This window comes from Tyto alba, unplaced genomic scaffold (assembly GCF_018691265.1).
Source record: "Tyto alba isolate M040663 unplaced genomic scaffold, T.alba_DEE_v4.0 Super-Scaffold_41, whole genome shotgun sequence".
In the NCBI taxonomy this organism is placed as follows: Eukaryota; Metazoa; Chordata; class Aves; order Strigiformes; family Tytonidae; genus Tyto; species Tyto alba.
The window spans coordinates 16,201,500-16,219,254 of NW_024881317.1; the positions used below are offsets into that span (position 1 = coordinate 16,201,500).

Consider the following 17,755-nt stretch of genomic DNA (forward strand, 5'->3'; position numbering starts at 1 on the left):
AAACATTTTTCATCTTCTGTTACTTTTTTCACTGTATGTTGCTCTTACTTTTGTGTATGCGTTTGTCCCATTGTTCCTGGCTCCACACCTAGCTTCGAAGCCCTCCTTTGTCAAGGACCTCCTCAAGGAAGGGAACAAATTATTCAGTTTCTGCTTGATTTTTCAATAACTTCACTTGGGCTATCATAATTTTTTTTTTTCCTGAAGAAATAACAAAGTGCAGCATTTGAGAGATCAAATATAAAGTAAAATATCCAATTTTCTCCAGAAGTCTTAATTCTGCAAGAAAAACCAGGATCTCTCATAATCAGTTTCATCTCAGACCAACTAAAACGTGAAAATTCTCTGACATTTCATGCAATATTTTTCTAGTTTTGGTTGGGGTAGAGTTATTTTTCTTCACAGTAGCTAGTATGGGGCTATGTTTTGGATTTGTGCTGGAAACAGTGTTGATAACACAGGAATGTTTAGTTAGTGCCCAGCAGTGCTTACACAGAGTCAAGGCCTTTTCTGCATCTCAGCCCTCCCCACCAGCGAGTGGGCTGGGGGTGCACAGGAGGCTGGGAGGGGACACAGCCGGGACAGCTGACCCCCACTGGCCCAAGGGATGTTCCAGACCATGGTGCCGGCACGATCAGCACGTAAAGCTGGGGAAGGAGGTGGAAGGGGGGGATGCTTGGGGTGATGGCATTTGTCTTCTCAAGTCACCATTAAGTGTGATGGAGCCCGGCTGTCCTGGAGATGGCTAAGCACCTGCCTGCCCATGGGAAGGGGTGAACGAATTCCTTGTTTTACTTTGCTTATGCGCGTGGCTTTTGCTTTACCTAGTAAGCTGTTTTTATCTCAACCCATGAGTTTTTCTACTTTTAGCCTTCAGATTCTCTTCCCCAACCCACTGGAGGAGGAGTGAGCAAGCAGCTGTGTGGTGCTTAGTTGCCAGCTGGGGTTAAACCACAACAAATGTTTTTCTTCAAGTATCTATACCAACAAGGTCCAGGAAGGCCCAATGAGACAAGTGTATCCCAAAGCTTTGCCTCAGCAGTGTTACATTTTCACTACGAAAAAAAAATCCGTTATCATACTAAGAATACAATTTTTGTAAGTGAAATAGAAATTTACCTTTTCCTGTGTTTATTGTCATAAGGTCTTCTTTAAATTAATACCACAGATTTCTCAGTGCCTCTGTTTCTTTTCAAGGAATTAGAATGTCTGATCTCCAATAAGCTCAATGAGCAACACAAGAGACGATTGAGTAAATTAATACTTCCAAATGCATGGCTTGCATTTAGCAGCAATGTGCACAAGATGGTACCACTATATCTTTTTAAAATTCAAGTAATGATACACTGCAGATAAACCGCATTCAAATTTTCTCACACTACTGTAGGCTTCTGCAAATGTTGACTCTTCATCACTGACTGCAGATACAGTCCTTGATTCTCATTTCCTCTCACTCACTCTCAAAATACTCATTCAACTTTCCAGAAGCCTCTTAGGTGTCTTAAACATTTATAAAATGTGCAACTTAAGCAAGTCTACATGAATTCTAATTCAAATAAGACATAGGATGAATCCAAAGTTTCAGTAGCCAGCATGAGGAATTTGGAGGATGAAGGATGTTGTCCCTGTCTGATGTTTCTCTAATCACTTCCAATATAATCCCACAAAATGAAGCAGAAACACCTCCTATGGCCCAAGAACTTCTATATATTAAACCAAGATTAGCATGAGTCTACCTGTTATATCAAACTGATGCACAATATACATTAGCCTGACTACACGTACATGATTTCCAATTTCAGATATATGACCCAAAAATGTCAACATTAAAGAAAACAAGCTTCAAAATTAACTGCTATAAACTAAAACTTAGCTGAAGTTTTAATTTTAAAATTAACCTAAATCTAGAATATGATACTAATAACTCACTTGAAAAACTTTATCAAAACTAAGGAATTAGTATGCTGCTGAACATGTAAACTTCTGTGCTCCATAATCCCAAAGCTACTTAACAATTTGAATCATGTTTAACTTTTCTGTGATAGGAGGTTTCTAATAATGCATTCCTTAAATTGTTATCGAGCATTTCTTTACTCATTATTGCAAGGTACTATCTGAACAGCTTCAGGAACCTAGAAAAAAAAAAGTTTCAAGCATGAGAATTTACCCATGCTTAAAACCCAATAGCACACTGCACCTGAACCAGGTCTCAACCCTGTGGAAAGCTGAGCGACTGCACTCAACTGAGTCACAAAGAATAGCGTCTAAGTGCTAACTACTGTGGCAAGACAGTAAGAGACTATAGACATTAAACAGCCTTATAACTGTTCTCTGCTATGCAAAAGCAGATAGGGTTTTAAGTAAAATCCCCTTTTCTTAAACAAAACGTATACACTTTCTGTGATCACACACGGAAACAATGCTATTTCTTTTTCCTTTCTCCAAAACCTAAAAGACTCCTTATGTTTTAAGTACTCTCATACTGAACACTTAACACCAACACTCCTGCTGCTCTCCTCTTGCTAAACCAAAGCAGCTGCAGATCACCTAGAGTATATGGTATTTCATTGGTTTTCTCTTCAGACAGGGTTGAAATCAAGGCTTCAAAATGAACTTTTACTTTCACTTCCAGAAGCACATATAATGTTAACATTGCTATAGCATTATAAATCTGCAACTGATATACAATCTCCTTCTAATAAAACCATCTACATATCAAAAGTGATTATCTTCTTCACAAAGGTAGCTTAATAACTAACTCAACCTTTGTAACACAGGAATTTACATGATCCCGTGGCAAAAGTTTGTCAAACTGGAAAGAGGACTTCAGTGAAGTACATGAGGCAGGTACAACTGCTAGGTCCAGTTTTTGTAATTAGAAGATTCTGCATCGAAAAAGTCTACCACAGAATCTGAGAGTAGTGCACCCCAAGAAATTGTTACAACAGCACACACACTAACCTCAACCTCTGTGACAAACTACTGTCATTTTGTTGTAATTTTAAAACTATTTTTTTTAATAGACTGCAAGACAAAGATCTTTTCAATTATGAATACAATCAGGAAGCCTGAAGTATGGAACACTGAACCATGAGCATCTAGTTTAAGGGAACTGCTCTACAAATTTCATGCATCATGTTGCCATCAACCAAACATCAAAGACAGTATGATGCCTTTCCAGACAACCTAGTGGAATAAGGCAATGTTATACTTCATCTAGACACTAAGCTAGCAGACAGGAACCGTTTAGGCTACAAATATCCCAGAGTGACAACAGGAGGGCTTTTGAACCTGACAGGATAGTCTTCTAAAGACTTGCTAAACAAGATGTGGCATTTCCTATAACAAAAACCCTCCAGGAATGAAGCTTTATTCTCATGGGTTTAGAACTAAATACAAGGAAGGACTTTAAACAGAATTAGAGCATTTAGGCAAATGTGTCAAGGTGACAGTCCCTGTGAAAGATTTTTGTGCATGAAGGTCTACAGCTCTTAGGCATCCCTATAGTTTTAAAAGAAGTACCTACAGTTGTCATGCTGAACAGACACAAATCCCACTGACCAGGTAGTGAGTCTGAGGCAAACATTCTCACCTTCTAAGATTATGCAAAGGGTAAAACAGATCACCCATGGGATTTTTTAACTATAAGACTCCTGGCACACCTTAAGCAGCTACATATAAAAACTGTTTGGTGCTCTATGCTAAATGATTTGCTGTTCAGTTCATTCATCACAGTTATTTTGCAAAAGATGACTACGAAGGCTTCCCCCCTCCCCTGACAAAACCTTTCCAATCTGCAGGAGTGAAGCAGTACCGGAACCAGAGGAAGTGAGCCAGGGAACACTTAAGACAATTGGTTATACAGAAGTCCATGGCATCAGATGGGATGCATCCAAACGTACTAAGGGACCTGGATAATGCCATTTCAAGGCTATCACCTTTTTGTAATGTTACGGTGATGGGTGGGGGAGGTCCTGACAACTGGAAGACAAATGTCATCTCCATCTTCAAGGAGAACCTGGAGATCTACAGGCTAGTCACACTAACCTCAGTATCTGGGAAGATTATGGAGAAAATCCTTATAGAAGCTACCTTCATGTACATGAAAAAGACTGGTAATAAACAGTACTGAAATTTTAGCAATGTAAACATAAACATGTTAAGTTTATATATATCGTGGTAAAAGTTGACAACACTTAACTTTCCATAGGAGGATAAATCAAGCATGCACTGCTCTAAAAGATTAAATTTATATTAAACCTCTCAGATTTTAAGACTTCCATGACAACGGCAAGGAGTTCAAATACAACTCAGGTTTGTTAATGGGAAAAAAAAAAAAAAAGCACAGAATTTGACTTGATAGATGTATCAGAGATTGTTCAGCAGCCAAGCTAACTTACCAGACAACTCTTTTTACTGCAAGTGTCATCACTGATTTGCAGATCTGAAATGCCGGCATATGATAAGTATCTTTAAGAGAATTATTATTACCACTTTAATTAAGACAATCAAAGCAAGATGTACTACTTCAAGCTGTTTTCAATGTAGAGTTTATTTATCTTAAAAAACATTCCCTTTACATGGGACATTAAAGATTGTACATAGCATTCAGATTTAGTGCTTCTGTGCTTAAGTATACTGAAAGCCAGTAATACTACCATATACCTCCTGACTTAAATCTCACTGAAGAGTTTATTCAGGCTGTAGTTTCATAACTGCCAGCCGAAGGGCAGGTCCTGCTGCCCTTTTTCATCCACTCAATTTCTATTCTTCCATTGTGCTGGCACTAAACCAGTTGAGCTGAAAAACACACTTTTAGTTTTTGGTAAAAGAAAAACATGTAACCAAAAATCCCAAGTCAGAATCATTTCCCTTCACTGAAAACTCACATTTAGGGCACAGTTAGACAGTACAGCACCACCAGTGTAAGCAATAGACATATGCCTGCCTTTTTTTTTTTTTTTTTTTTTTTTTTAAACCTTCTTCCTCCTCACCCCATGCAATTCCCAGCTCTTCCTCCACACTGGGCTTGGGTCTGCACATTAAACCAATGGAAGTTACATCTCTGGCAAGAAATGATTCATTTATGTTGGTAAATTAGCAGGCTGAATTGGCTCCTCATGCCATCACACATAAGAGGCAGTGAAGGAGAGGTGGGAATGCACGGCCAGGGCAGGACCACCAGACAGCAGTAACTCATTACAGTGGCTCTGCCATACTGCTTAACTGAACTTTCATAACATTTTTAAAAGCAGAAACAAACTTCTGTTTTAGGCTTTTGAGCAATGGTATTTCAAACTCATCTAAACACCTGATTTTATTTACTTTTAATTACCATGGACATCTCTGAAACAATCACCTGACAGCTGCCCTTACCAGACACTGTCTCATCCAGTCATATAAAATTCATAATGTTCTTATTTTAAACCCCAGCTAAAAGCTGGAGGCTGAGTGCTATATTAATGAAGGCTAGCATTCTTCTCAATTTATAGCAAGAATGCAAACTAAATCATTCAGATGCTGATAGCTCATAAATGCCTTCCCACAACTCCCCCATGTGTCCAGAAAAAAACAGAATTTCTCCCATGCTCACTGGGAAATAGGTAGTTCAATAACCAGCAGCATGGGACACAGACACAACTCAGTAGCCCTAGCAATACAGAAGACTGTGTTTTACCAGTGAAAACAAACAATTTATCATAGATTTGCAATGGCATTCAGATTTCCATCAGCCTAGCCAAAGCACGATCACTCTTGTTAAAGCCAAGGTTTCTGGGGTCTCATTATTTTCTATTCCCTTTTCCTTTATTTATTTTTTTAAATGACCCTCAGCTAGGGGAAGTTCTATTGGTTATTCCTACTCCTAAAAGAGCATCATTATATATGGATATTTAAGTACTGTTTAATATACCTGCATGCATCTTCATCACATGCAACAAAGCTGCAAATAATACTGCCCAAACTAAGTACTACTTTATACATGTTAATATTATTCAGAGCACCAGCCAGTGAATAGATCCTTTAAGCCAAGCAATTCCAAGGGTATTGGGGAAAAAGCTAAGATTTACAGCTTTTTTAAGGAACTCTTAAAATTCAAGGCACATATATCTTACCTTCTAGTATATAGTACCCACCTGAAATAAATTCTACTTTTCCCCAATTACTAAACAAAAAAAGTTGGTGTGGCTCTTCCTTCTCACGCTATTGAAACTGACCTACTGAACCACTTGTTTTATGGAGGTCAAACATATTCAGTGGTAGTAAAGAAAGAAAAACTTCTAAGAGAGCCCTAAAAGTGATATAATACCAAAGCCTGATCAAGCATGTGTTTCAGGGCCCATCAGACCAAATTACCAATAACTGGTCTGTTTTGGCCATGAACCATACAGTTATAGACCAGCATGATATAGACAGTGCGATATACTTCATTAGTGCAGCAACGCTAGTGTTTCCTTTTGATTGCGTTCCTTTTACCTAATTCTAAGAACAATATAAACTACAAAAGAAAATAAATTTTTCAAACCCAAGAGATTTCACTAATCTTTTTCCTCAAATAAACCATCTAAGTTCTGTTGTACCCTAATGTTTTAGAACTTTGATTTTGTGATTCATACTTAACTGTGAACTAAAGTTACAATGGGTTCTGTTAATTTATAATATATCTTTCTATCTAAAGTGCCTAAAGACTATTACAATAGAATATAAGTACAGTATACATACATAAAGCCTTGCATAATTCCAAAAGAAAAGTTCAAACTCCGGTATCCTGTAAAAATATTCCAACTGTAGACTCAATATAAAAGAAAAGCATTTTTTTAAGTGCAGATTAATAGAATTTTCAAAATTATTACTATTTAATACCTATATGGCTTAAAGCTAGAGAAGTTTACAGATAAGGATAACTTAGCTTTAAGATCTGTGTAAAATTAATGAACACAAGACGCACTGGTACACAAACAAAACATGGGTAAATTATTGGTTTTTTTCAGTTGTTTCCAGTGCTCTCACAATAACTTCATTAAGCATCATGAACTTGCCTTTTTTCACAGATGTTAATGCCTGCCTAGAAGAAAAGCACGCAAATGAAGAACTCTTGTTTTCCAGTAAATAAAAACATTTAGAGTACTTAAGAAACTCTAGAAATGTGATCAGTTAAAAGAAAAAAAAAACCTAATATTAAAAAGTAATTTTATTTCAATATAGTTATGATAAACCCTTCATAATTATGTTAAGGTTTTTACCAAAAAAGTTTAATGGGATATTTTGGAGGCGTGTATTGGACATAATTTCTACATTTCTACCCACCATTATTCATTTTTTTAAAAGATTTACCTGTACTGCTAAGCACCAAGACACATGCTTCTATTACCTGCTAGGGAGGTGTGCTTCTTAGTGCCAGAAATGTTGAAGGTATCCATTCTTCTTGCAAAGAAAAAAATGTACATGAATTCCTAAAATAAAATACACTTCATGAACTTGTTTCTATATATCCAGAGGACTGTACTTTACGTGCTTACTGTAATTTTAACTTTAAGGCATATTTGTCTGCCTAGAATTAAACAGTGGAAACAACCCTCGCAACTGGTTAATGAATCCCTTTGAGCTATTTCTCTGCCAGTACTGTTTAGTTCAGGAAACAAAGAGGCCTTGAAAAGCACACCAATAATGAAGTCTGAAATATCTTGATAGTTTACAAGAATTTATGAAGGAAAAGTCACCAGCAAAGTCTTTTGTATATACCACTTCTAATCATATAAGTAACGGGTTGACTTCTGATCATGCAAATCAGCTTGCTTTTTATCACACAGCTTAGCCACAAGAACAACCTACTTAAGTTTTCACATACTTTGATGTTACTTTTTGAGAACATGCAAGAGACCAGGATTTAGGGCTAGATTCTTTGTTCACAAATCTACATACTGATGTACGTACACATATGCAGAGCTCTGATAAATAGGAGACGTGCCAAAGGAAACAGAGGAAGTAAATCCTTATCAGCTGTAACACCCATCCTCCTGCTGAAACACCCTCAGAAGTCCACCTTTCCCAATGGCTACTCTCTTAAAAATCTGAAACTATTTCCCTACCATGACTTGACCAATTAAACATTACCAGACACATCAAGAAACTACCCTCGCAGTTTCCTCATGCTGAAGGACAACTGGCAATGGGAGATGTTACAAAGTTACACGTCCCTCACACAGAAAAGCATTCTCGTCCCTGGCCTGGGAGAGGAGACCCTCCTTGAAGCTAATGTCACACTTCAGGAAAAGCCCGGGCTCATCTTTTATTTACTTAACAAGAACTTTTCGTTCGCCCGTGCTTCCTGGTTTCAGGGACAGGGAAGCGGCCGCGGGGAAGGCGAGGTTTGGGGGCGCGCCCCACTCCGCGGGCAGCGGGACACCTGCGCGGCCAGCCCCGCCGCGGCCGCGCAGCTGCCGGGCTCCGCCGCCTCCTCTCCGCGCCTCGCCGCGACGGACAAGGGACGGGCCGGAGGACGGTAACCGGGAAGCAGCTGCTGGGACCGTAAGGAAAGTCCCGAGGGACCGAAGCGGAGCCGAGAACAGGGAGTCGGGCAGGGGAAGGCAGAGCCGAGCGCCTGGGAGAAGGGAGAGGGGCCGACGAAGAAAGGAGAAGCGAAGACCTGACTCGGTCCTCGGCGGAAGAAAGTCCCGGGAAAAGGGTGGGGGGCGCCGGGCCAGCCCCAGGCGGTGGGGGTAGAGGGCCGAGGCAGGACGGTGTGCGGACCGTGCCCGGCAGTGGGCAACGGCAAGGAGAGCCCCGGCCGGCGGCCCAGCCGGGGCCTGCCGCCGGGGCGCTGAGGCGCGGCGCCCCGGGGAGCGGGGCCCGCCGCCTCCAGCCCCGAGCCGCGGGAAGGGGGGAGGGACGAAGGGAGGGAGGGAGGAGAGAGGCAGGGAGGCCGGCAGCCCCGAGCCAGGGCCCCGCCAGGCCGGGCGGGCCCGGACGCTCCTCACCTCCGGCGCTCGCTGCACAGGAGCACAGCAGGATTATCGTCCCCGCCAGATCCATCTTCACCGGGCCCAGGCCCCGCCACCGCCTACCCACAGCACATCCGCCCCAGTCGGCACCGGGATGGGGAGGGGCGAGCTCCGCGCCTCCCTCCGCTTTGTCCCCCGCCGCTCCGGGAGGGCCGCTCAGCCGCCGGCGGATCAGGCCGGGATCGGCGGCTCAGCCCCGGCGCCCCCCGCCCAGCAGCGCTTCGCTCCGCTCCGGTCCCCGCGCCACGACTTCCTCCGGCCGCCCGCCCCCGCCCTCGCGACGCCACAGGCGGGGCGGGGCCGCGGGGCACGGCCAGAACGCGTGAGCCGCCCCATTCGCGCGGCGCGTAGGGGGCGGGGCCCACCGGCGGAGAGGTCCCCGCCCGCCCGTTGGGCGGGGGCTGCGGCCGCCTCGGCGCCTTCCCGGCGGCTGCCGCTGCGGGGCCAGAGTCGTGGTTTATCGGCGGCAAATCAGCGCGGGCCCCGCCCGAGGCACAGCGGGAGCACCGCCACGGGCCGTCTCCGGGAGCAGGGTTTTTCCCGGAGCTGGCGGCCTCACGGCAGAGGGAGGCCGGGGCCGCGCCTGCCGCCGCTCTAGGGCTGCCCGGGGAGCGGCTCCGGTATTTAAGTGGGTGAGAGAAGGATTTACGTCCTCAAGAGGGAAAGAACGAGCTGGTGCATAAACTTTCCAGGTACTTGTCAGGCAGGCTTCCCCCCAGCTCCTTTGACCCTCTGTGTAAATAGCCTTAGGGCTCTTTACCACAATGAGGTCATGTGAAACTTGTAAATACATCAGCTGGTTTCCTTTATCTTTTTACCAAATACACGTTTTTGCTTACAGAAACTAATTTACTTACTCCTCGAGCTTTATTTTAGGTCACCCATTCCTCTTGATGCTCTACGCGTTGTGGAGCCTCGTGGTTGTCTCCACTGAGGAGGGATTTCTTCATTTTGAGATTGCCTTGAACAGCTTCATGATTCAAGTGTAAAAGAAAATCCTCCAATGAATATAAAAGCGTAAGCCATTCAGGCAAAACGTTTCACTTCTTGTTTGTCAATACGCTAATTCTTACATTCAACTGTGAGAACTCAGATTTATTTTTTTATATGATAGTTTTTGACAAGTTTCTTAATTTGCTGTCAACCCCTTTTTATTTGTGCTTTTCCATTTCTAGTGCCCTTTCACAAAAAAAAAATCTTCCCCTCTAAGAGTTACAGCTGAGAACAGTTGTTACACAAACACGTATGTAGAAAGTATAATTAACAATGAATGTACTCCAGCTAAAGCTGCTGACGTGGATGCAACTGTTTACAGAAAGCTCAGATAAGAGAGTTGCTGAGAACATAAAAGATAAATTCTTATCTTCCAAAAGCTGTATTCAAAATTTGCTATTAAAAACTGAAGGTTTCTATAGGGAGAGAAGGAAATCGGTTCAGTAAGGTGAAGTCTGAGTAATACAACTGTATTACTTCTTAAATTATCTATTACATTCACCACAATCATTTTCTATAACTATATTTAACAAACCCCAAGAAAAAGCACTGAAAACATTTAGAGAAGCTGAACTCGCTCGTGGGAAGGGAAACTCCTCGTAACTCTCCAGGCCCCCCTCCGCCGCACTTTACCTCAGCGCCGGCGGGGCGCGGCGCTGCTGCCGCCCCTGCCTTCCCGCCCTTCCGCGCAGGCGCGGCCCCGCCACCTGCCTGCAAAGCTGGCGGGGCTGGCCGCCGCTGGGCCCTGCCTTCTGCCTGCCCTCGGCGCCGGCCGCCAGCAGTGGGGTGGGGGCTGCCCTGCCCTGCCTTGCCCAGCCCAAGGGAGGGGACTGGTCCCGCGCCCCCCACACTCCGGCCCCTGCGCCGCTTCCGCGGGGCGCCCTGCGGCGGCCGGCAGCCGCTTCGAGCGGGCCCCGGGACGCGGCCGCGGCCTTGCCCCGCCGCGCCTCGTGCCGCCCCTTCCGGGTTCGCGCGCTCCCCGCGCCCCTCACGGGGCCCGCAGGCACGCGTACTTCCCTCCTCTCCCCCCCCCTCCCCCCTCCAGGTTTCTGCCCTTCCCCAACCGCCGGCGCCCCCGCTGCCGTCTCCGCGCTCCCGCCCCGCCGGCGGGTTCCCCCGCTCCGCCCCACCGGCCCCCCCCCGCCCCGGGCCCCACTGTGACCCGCGGCTGCTTCCCTCTCCCGCCCACACGTCCCTGGCGGGGCGGAGCCGTCGCTTCTGTTATGGCGTCTTGGGCGCTGTTGGCGAAGGATCAGCCGCTGCGGTGCCAATAGACAGCGAAGGAACCGGGCGGCCGGCGGGCCCGGTATGGAGAGCCTGGCGCAGCCCCCGCCGCCTCCGGGCTCGCTGAAGAGGGGCGGCGGGGGCGCTGCCAGCCCGCTCCTGCTGGAAGAGGCGGCGGCGGGTGAGGGCGGCTGCAAGGATGGGCCCGCGGCGGCTGAGGAGGGCGGCGGGCGGCGCAGCCCTTCCCCTCAGCCGGCCCCCGCTCCCGCCACGGCCCCTCGGACGGCGTCTCCCTCGCGGGCCGCGGAGGGCAGCCCGCTGGCGGCGGCCGGCGCGGGGCTGGTGGCGCCGGAGAGCCCCGGAGAGGCGCCTGTCTCGGAGAGCAGTCCCGCGGGGGCCGGCTCCGGGAGCAGCGGGGCTCCCAGCCCCCCGGGGGAGGAGTCCCGGAGCTTGGACTCGCTGGAGTCCTTCTCCAACCTGCACTCCTGCTGCCCGAGCAGCTCCGAGCTCAACAGTGACGCCGAGGAGGCGGTGGTGGCGGGGGCCTCCTCGGGGGACACGGCTCCGGAGCCTGAAGGGGATAGGCCTGCGGCGGGCTCCCAGCTTCTCTCCGCGTCCAAGGAGCGCTTCCCGGGCCAGTCGGTCTACCACATCAAGTGGGTCCGCTGGAAGGAGGAGAACACGCCCGTCATCACCCAGAACGAGAACGGCCCCTGCCCGTTGCTGGCCATCATGAACGTGCTGCTCCTGGCTTGGAAGGTACGGGGCGCGGCGGGGCGCCTGCCGCCGCCGCCATGGCGGGGGTGCGCCGCGCCGGGCGGCACCGGCATCCGCGGGGCCAACGGGGCCGTTCGCGCGGCCCTGGAAGCGTTCAGGGGGCACCTGGGCCAAAACCACGTTAATGCACCACTGGGGAGTTCGGGCTGATGAGGACGTAGACTTGCCTCTGCTCTTAAGCGCGTATCTCGTGTAGAGAACTTGGAAAATAAATAATGGCTTGAAGTCTGTTGCCACTTCGGTGCTGTTGTCATATATAGACTCGCTTTGTTGTCGCCTTGAAGTAGAAACGAAAATCTAGATGATGCTTTACTAAACTGAGCGATATACGTATGGTTTGCAGAGGTGTACAGGTTTCTAGTAAGTAAACATTACTATTTATAGCACTGAAAGCATAGGTGGTATTTTCGGAAAATAGGTTAGTTTTGTTTAATGAAGCGTATGCAGTACTGTACAAAATACAGGTTTGTACAAGTAGTCACCTGAATAAATGGTATATATACGTACAGTTATGCAGTACAGATTGTATTTAAATCAGTGAGTAAATTGAGCCATGTTCAAGTACAGATTTGAGATATGGAAGTTCTTGTGCTCTAATAGCCATCATGGATACAGACTTCTTGTAGTCTTAAAGAATTCGTTTTCACTTTTAAGCAATTAAAATGTAAGGCATAATGTAGTTATTAACATATATGTGAAAGGAATATCTGTTGGAGAAGAGCTGTGAGGTTGTGTGCATTGCAAAACAAGAAGGAGGGGGTACTTCTCAAGAAATGTTGGCAATTCAACCCCAAAAGATTGGTGAGCTGCTAGAATGGAGTTGTAGAATAGAAAGGCTTTATGAGAATAGTTTTTATGTTCAAGGGGAAGAAATTTGGTATTGGAAAAGTAGAAAGTTGTTCACAGGTGTAACAAGTGACATAGGAAAATGTTGAAGTGGAAATAATATTGTAAAAAGAAGTTTGTTTAGAGGAAGGTAACTTTCCAGAAGATTAAAGATTTTGTTTGAGTTATAGTTTCTGTACGTTTTCCTGAGCAGAGTAGCTCATGCCTCAGGAAGAAAGCTGTGGGTACAGTGATGTAAGTATTTAGTCATCGGTGAAGGCAGTGCAGGGAAGTTGTGTGTGACTTTAAGGTATTGCCTTATGTAGGTTCTGTCATAGAGAGGTTGTCTTAGACTTCAGTATTTAACACTTGATTTCTACGCCCCTTCTTTAACATCTAGGGGTGAGTGGAAGGCCTTGGAGGAACTTATCACTCCTTATCATTCTCTGTGGTGGCGTTTTAAAAGAAAAGTCTAGTTACAGGATTTTCCTTTTTAAACTTTCGTTTAGTGAAAGCATATAAACAGGACAGCACTCTTCTGGTTGTCTGCATTTAAGTTTTTGGAGTTTTTGTTCCTTTGCCTCCTTAAATATGATTGCTGTCTTCTGCTGTCCTCCATACAGAATTTTAACTGATATTCTGCTTTGATCAAATAATACATTAGTGAGAATTACTGTGATATCCAATTTTATAAATAGATGAAAATCAAAATGCCTCTTGGGAGTGCCCTACTATTTCTTACTGCTAGGATTACAGGAAGGGTTTTCTATAATTCTGTCAGTTTATGTAAAACCTCAGCAGAATTTACATGAGTTGCAGACAGACGGCTAAATTGGTGAAACAGCCATCACATGACTTTATTAATATGCTTGAGAGTCTTTCTGTTAGCTGGTTGTATATTATCTGTGCTTACAATTGATTCTCATAATTGGTGGCTCTCCAAATTAGTCTTTCTTTTCCTCAGATTATAGTCAAGAACCACATTTGCGTTTTTAGAGTGTCAGGCTTACTGTCAGCTCATCTCTACATCACTGACAGTAAGGTAGCTACATACCAAGGCTGCATATGGATATTCACATTCTTCTCACTTCTGAACCAAGATGAACAGTAGATTCAGTTGGGTAATTATAATTTGGGAACAAGGAAGCAGGCCAGGAGTTGAAAATAAGTGAAAGTAGAGTGACAATACGATAGGAAGTGTTAGGTGAAAAGAAGCTGTGTGATGGGGGGGAAAAAAAAAAATGGAGTGAGTAGGGGAAATAAAATCACAACAGAGAATAAGAAGGTAAACAGTTAAGCTTTGGACACTCTTCCCTCTACCAGCCACCAACTTTCCTTCTCAGAACTCTGTGCTTACAAGGTTGAGTTTTGGTCATCCTCTAGGTAGATATGGTTGCAAATAACTTCAGAGAATACATACGAGTGCTCAAAGTTGAGAAACAATCATTACCATATTAGTTTTCAAGTTGCATGGCCAATTACATGCTTCCATTATTCCAGAATGTGAGTGATAACCTTGAGATCCAATACTGTCTGTTAGCTGTGCTTATGCAGTGGTGAAAGTTGAATTGACATAATTGCTTGTGACAAGTGACACATGATCAATTTGCTCAGAACCAAAATCTTTATTTACTGCTTAGTAATAACTGGGAAATACCTAAAACCTCACGTTAACATTTCAACATATTAAAAACTCACCTTTTCAAGTATTTTGGCTCCCTAAAGTGCAGGCTTCTTACCCCCACACTATTAACAGTTTTGTGACCTTCTGTTTGTATGTCCCAGTTGCCCTTATCCAAAACAGTTTTTTTGAGATAGCCCTCACCGAGTAAAGGGAGACTATAGGTAGTTTGTTAATTTGCCTAAAGGATTGCAATAACAAGACGACTTAAGATGTACTGTACTTTAGATAAGTGTGCCGTGTACTCAAAGTACTTCTCCCTAGTGGTTATGAAGATCTTGTTCATAAACAGAGCAAGATTCCTCTCTGTTCCTAGTCATTATTCAGTTTTTATTATGTCTTTTGCAGGTATTTTTGATATTAGAGTTAAGATCTTTATTTAGGGATACAAGTATAAAGGCTACGTAAATATAATTGATTCTTTTAGAGTGTTGCATCTGTATATTCTCATCTGTGAGGTACTGTTTTGGCAATGCTTGGTGTTTTGGTTTTGTGTTTTTTTTTTTTTTTTTTTTTTTTTTTTTTTTTTTTGTTTTTTGGTTTTTTTTTTTTTTTCCTTAATTCTGAAATAATACCCATTGGGACTATTCAAATTCCTTTTCATTAGTAACAGGTCTTGGAACTATCTTGTGATAAAACTGCTATCTCTCTTTCATCCACTACTTTCAAAGGAGTCTGAACATACAACTTTGAGGTGGCAGATTGTAGAAGCTGTACTTTTGAGAGTTACAATTATGAAATTGCTTTTCTTCTGAAGTGTTTCTGCAGACTGCCTGTAGAAGCTTAACTGGTAGCTTAGCCTTTAGGAGATAGGGCCAAGGAGTTCTGCTTACAGAGGTGTTGCAGAAATGTTCTTCTAAGTAAAAAGAAAACAAAAGCATTATGATACCAACTTGAAAAAGTACCTATTGTGCAAAACAGTGTGGTAACTGTTTAGACTTCTGTGATGGAAATGAAAGCAGAAATAGAGTGTTGAAACAAACATTTAAAAGTGTATGTGCAAGCATGGGTTGTCTCTTCTCATGTAGAGTGGCATAGGATGCTGTCTTTCAGACTATTTAAATCTGAAGACCACTCAGTTTTTCCTCAGACTTGTGGCTCACTGTGTATTTAAGCTTAGCTATGTAAAGCTTGCTTCTCTATGTACTTTTTGTAATCTTTGTGAGGTGCACCACTTTCTAGTAACTTCTGGCATTAAACTGTAATTTTTGGGGGGTGGGGCGTAGCCATTCTCGGTATGTACTCCATGGCAATCATTAGATGCTGAAAGCTTAATAATGGTGCCATAACATAATTCTGAACTGTGTTTCTTAGGTATGATGTGATGTCATGTAGCCGAAGAACTCTGTGAACCTTAATGCACTGCACAGAAATTATGTATCTGAAATGTCCAGGGATCAGAGAAACACATTGTTTTGGAACATAAAATAAGCCTAAGGGAAAATGAAATGTAAATAATATTGCCTAGAGAAGTGAGTGCATATGGAATATCTTGTCCTCACAGCTTTTTGTGTAGGAGAATAATCCCAGTAGTGTATTTGACAGTGTCTTTAACAGTTTTTTTCTATCACAGTCCTCTCAATGAATGGAAGGTTTTGGGATCTGTGTTCTCTACATGCCTAGTTCTACTAAAATTTTCATAACTTATAGAACTGTATGAATTACCTATTTAGGTGACTTTAACAATTGTGTAAATGCTATATAACCGTTTATGCTTAGATGTATCCAAACTGAGGTGCAGAGAAGAGGTAATATATTTCTAGGGTTTTTTTAGTTTTAGGTTCTCATAAAAATGGACTTTTTTCAGAGGAGCAGAGTACAATATGCTCCTGCTGATACCGACTAGATTTGTCAGAGTCTGCAGTGGTAGTGCCTGGTCTGAGGTCTGGCACTGGCCCTTTACATGTGATCTGCTTTTTCCTGTTGCTGAGCTAAACCTCCTTATGGCCAGAATTTGCACAGATTGCTCAGATGAACTTGCTCAGTCTCCAAAGGTGAGTTGCTGGTGAGCTTCTGATGAATGCTCAGCAGAGGCCTTGGCAGCCTTCCTCCCTGCATCTGTGGGATGAGTTGAGTTTAGGAATGAGGCCTGTAGCTGTGCGTTTTCCAGAACAGGAAGCCTGCTTGGAGGGACTGAAGGAAACCTGGTTGAGCGGGAGCTATTATTGGGTGGCAGCATGTACTATCAGGCTATCATGTGATAAGTTTATGAAGCTGTTCCTGAAAGGCAAGAGGTATGCATTTGCAGAGAGTATTAATTGTTGTTTTTTTTTTTTTTTTTGTCAAGGCAGCTTGAAGCTACCTTTGTCTCTTCTGGAACACTGAATTCAGGGGAGTTGCATATTTTAGACAAACACATTCTGAGACTATAAATAATAAATAATTAGAAATTTTCATGGTCCCTTTTTATATGCATAGTATTTTCGGAAGTGTTAACTTCTGTGCAGGACTATATAACTTAACTGTTTTTTTAAGTCCTCCTGAAGAATGGGAGAATACAGTAGAAAATATTTGAAATTAGTCTTATGTAGTTTTCCAGCCTGTCATCTAACGTGTCAAAACTGTGTAAGTTGTACTAGACAAACTGTTCAATATATTCAGAAAATTTGTTTACCAATCTTGTATTTAATTACAAGGGTGGCTCAAATGTACTTCTCATTATAATTGGGTGAGAAAGATTTAGTTTCTCACTCCTGAATGTGGGAAGTTAAGAGTAGCTAGAGTTAGGAAGAGAGATCAGGGCAAAAGACCAGGAAACTGCAGTAGAGGGGTACAGGAAATGGGTGGGGAGTTGAGGAAACGTGTTCATCCTAAAATTTAAAACTTAAGTAGAATCTAGCAACTAAGCATTGAAACCTGTTGAGAAAACTTGTCCCTCAAAATAATAAATTGTTATGGACAACAACAGCTTTCACTAGTGTTGCTTACATTGTTTTCTTCTGTCTATTTATGTGGAGAATGAGTGTGGTTCTGTATGATTTTTCTCTCTCCCTTAAGTTTTAAGGTGTTTATCTTTCCTGTTTCCTGTAGCTTATGTGCTTGCAATGAAGCTCTGATGAGTTAGGAGGTGTCATATTCTCTCTATATCCTTAAGTCAGCTCTGTTTAGAAGTAGTTGCATCTGTGTTGGAACTCCATTAGTCCACTTTAAAGGTGTGATCAGAGTCCCACAAAGCATGCCAGCCCTAGAATTATGCTGTGAAGTAATCCATTAGCTTTGTTTAGCATGTAATTAAGCAGTTAATTTTGAGATTTAG

General features: G+C 43.7%; 2 protein-coding genes across 2 annotated transcripts in view; one reads left to right on the top strand and one right to left on the bottom strand.

Moving 5' to 3' along the window:
- ADAM10 (ADAM metallopeptidase domain 10) overlaps window positions 1-9,342 on the bottom strand; it is a 52,165-nt gene extending 42,823 nt beyond the window's left edge. The window contains 1 exon segment of the mRNA XM_042803753.1: window positions 8,976-9,342. Coding sequence (XP_042659687.1) covers window positions 8,976-9,030 — 55 coding nt within the window. The 5' untranslated portion in view covers window positions 9,031-9,342.
- A 1,692-nt stretch (window positions 9,343-11,034) lies between these two features.
- The window catches only part of MINDY2 (MINDY lysine 48 deubiquitinase 2), a 35,571-nt gene continuing 28,850 nt past the window's right edge, over window positions 11,035-17,755 (top strand). Inside the window, 1 exon segment of the mRNA XM_042803754.1 lies at window positions 11,035-11,975. Within this exon segment, the coding sequence (XP_042659688.1) occupies window positions 11,301-11,975 (675 nt within the window). The 5' untranslated portion in view covers window positions 11,035-11,300.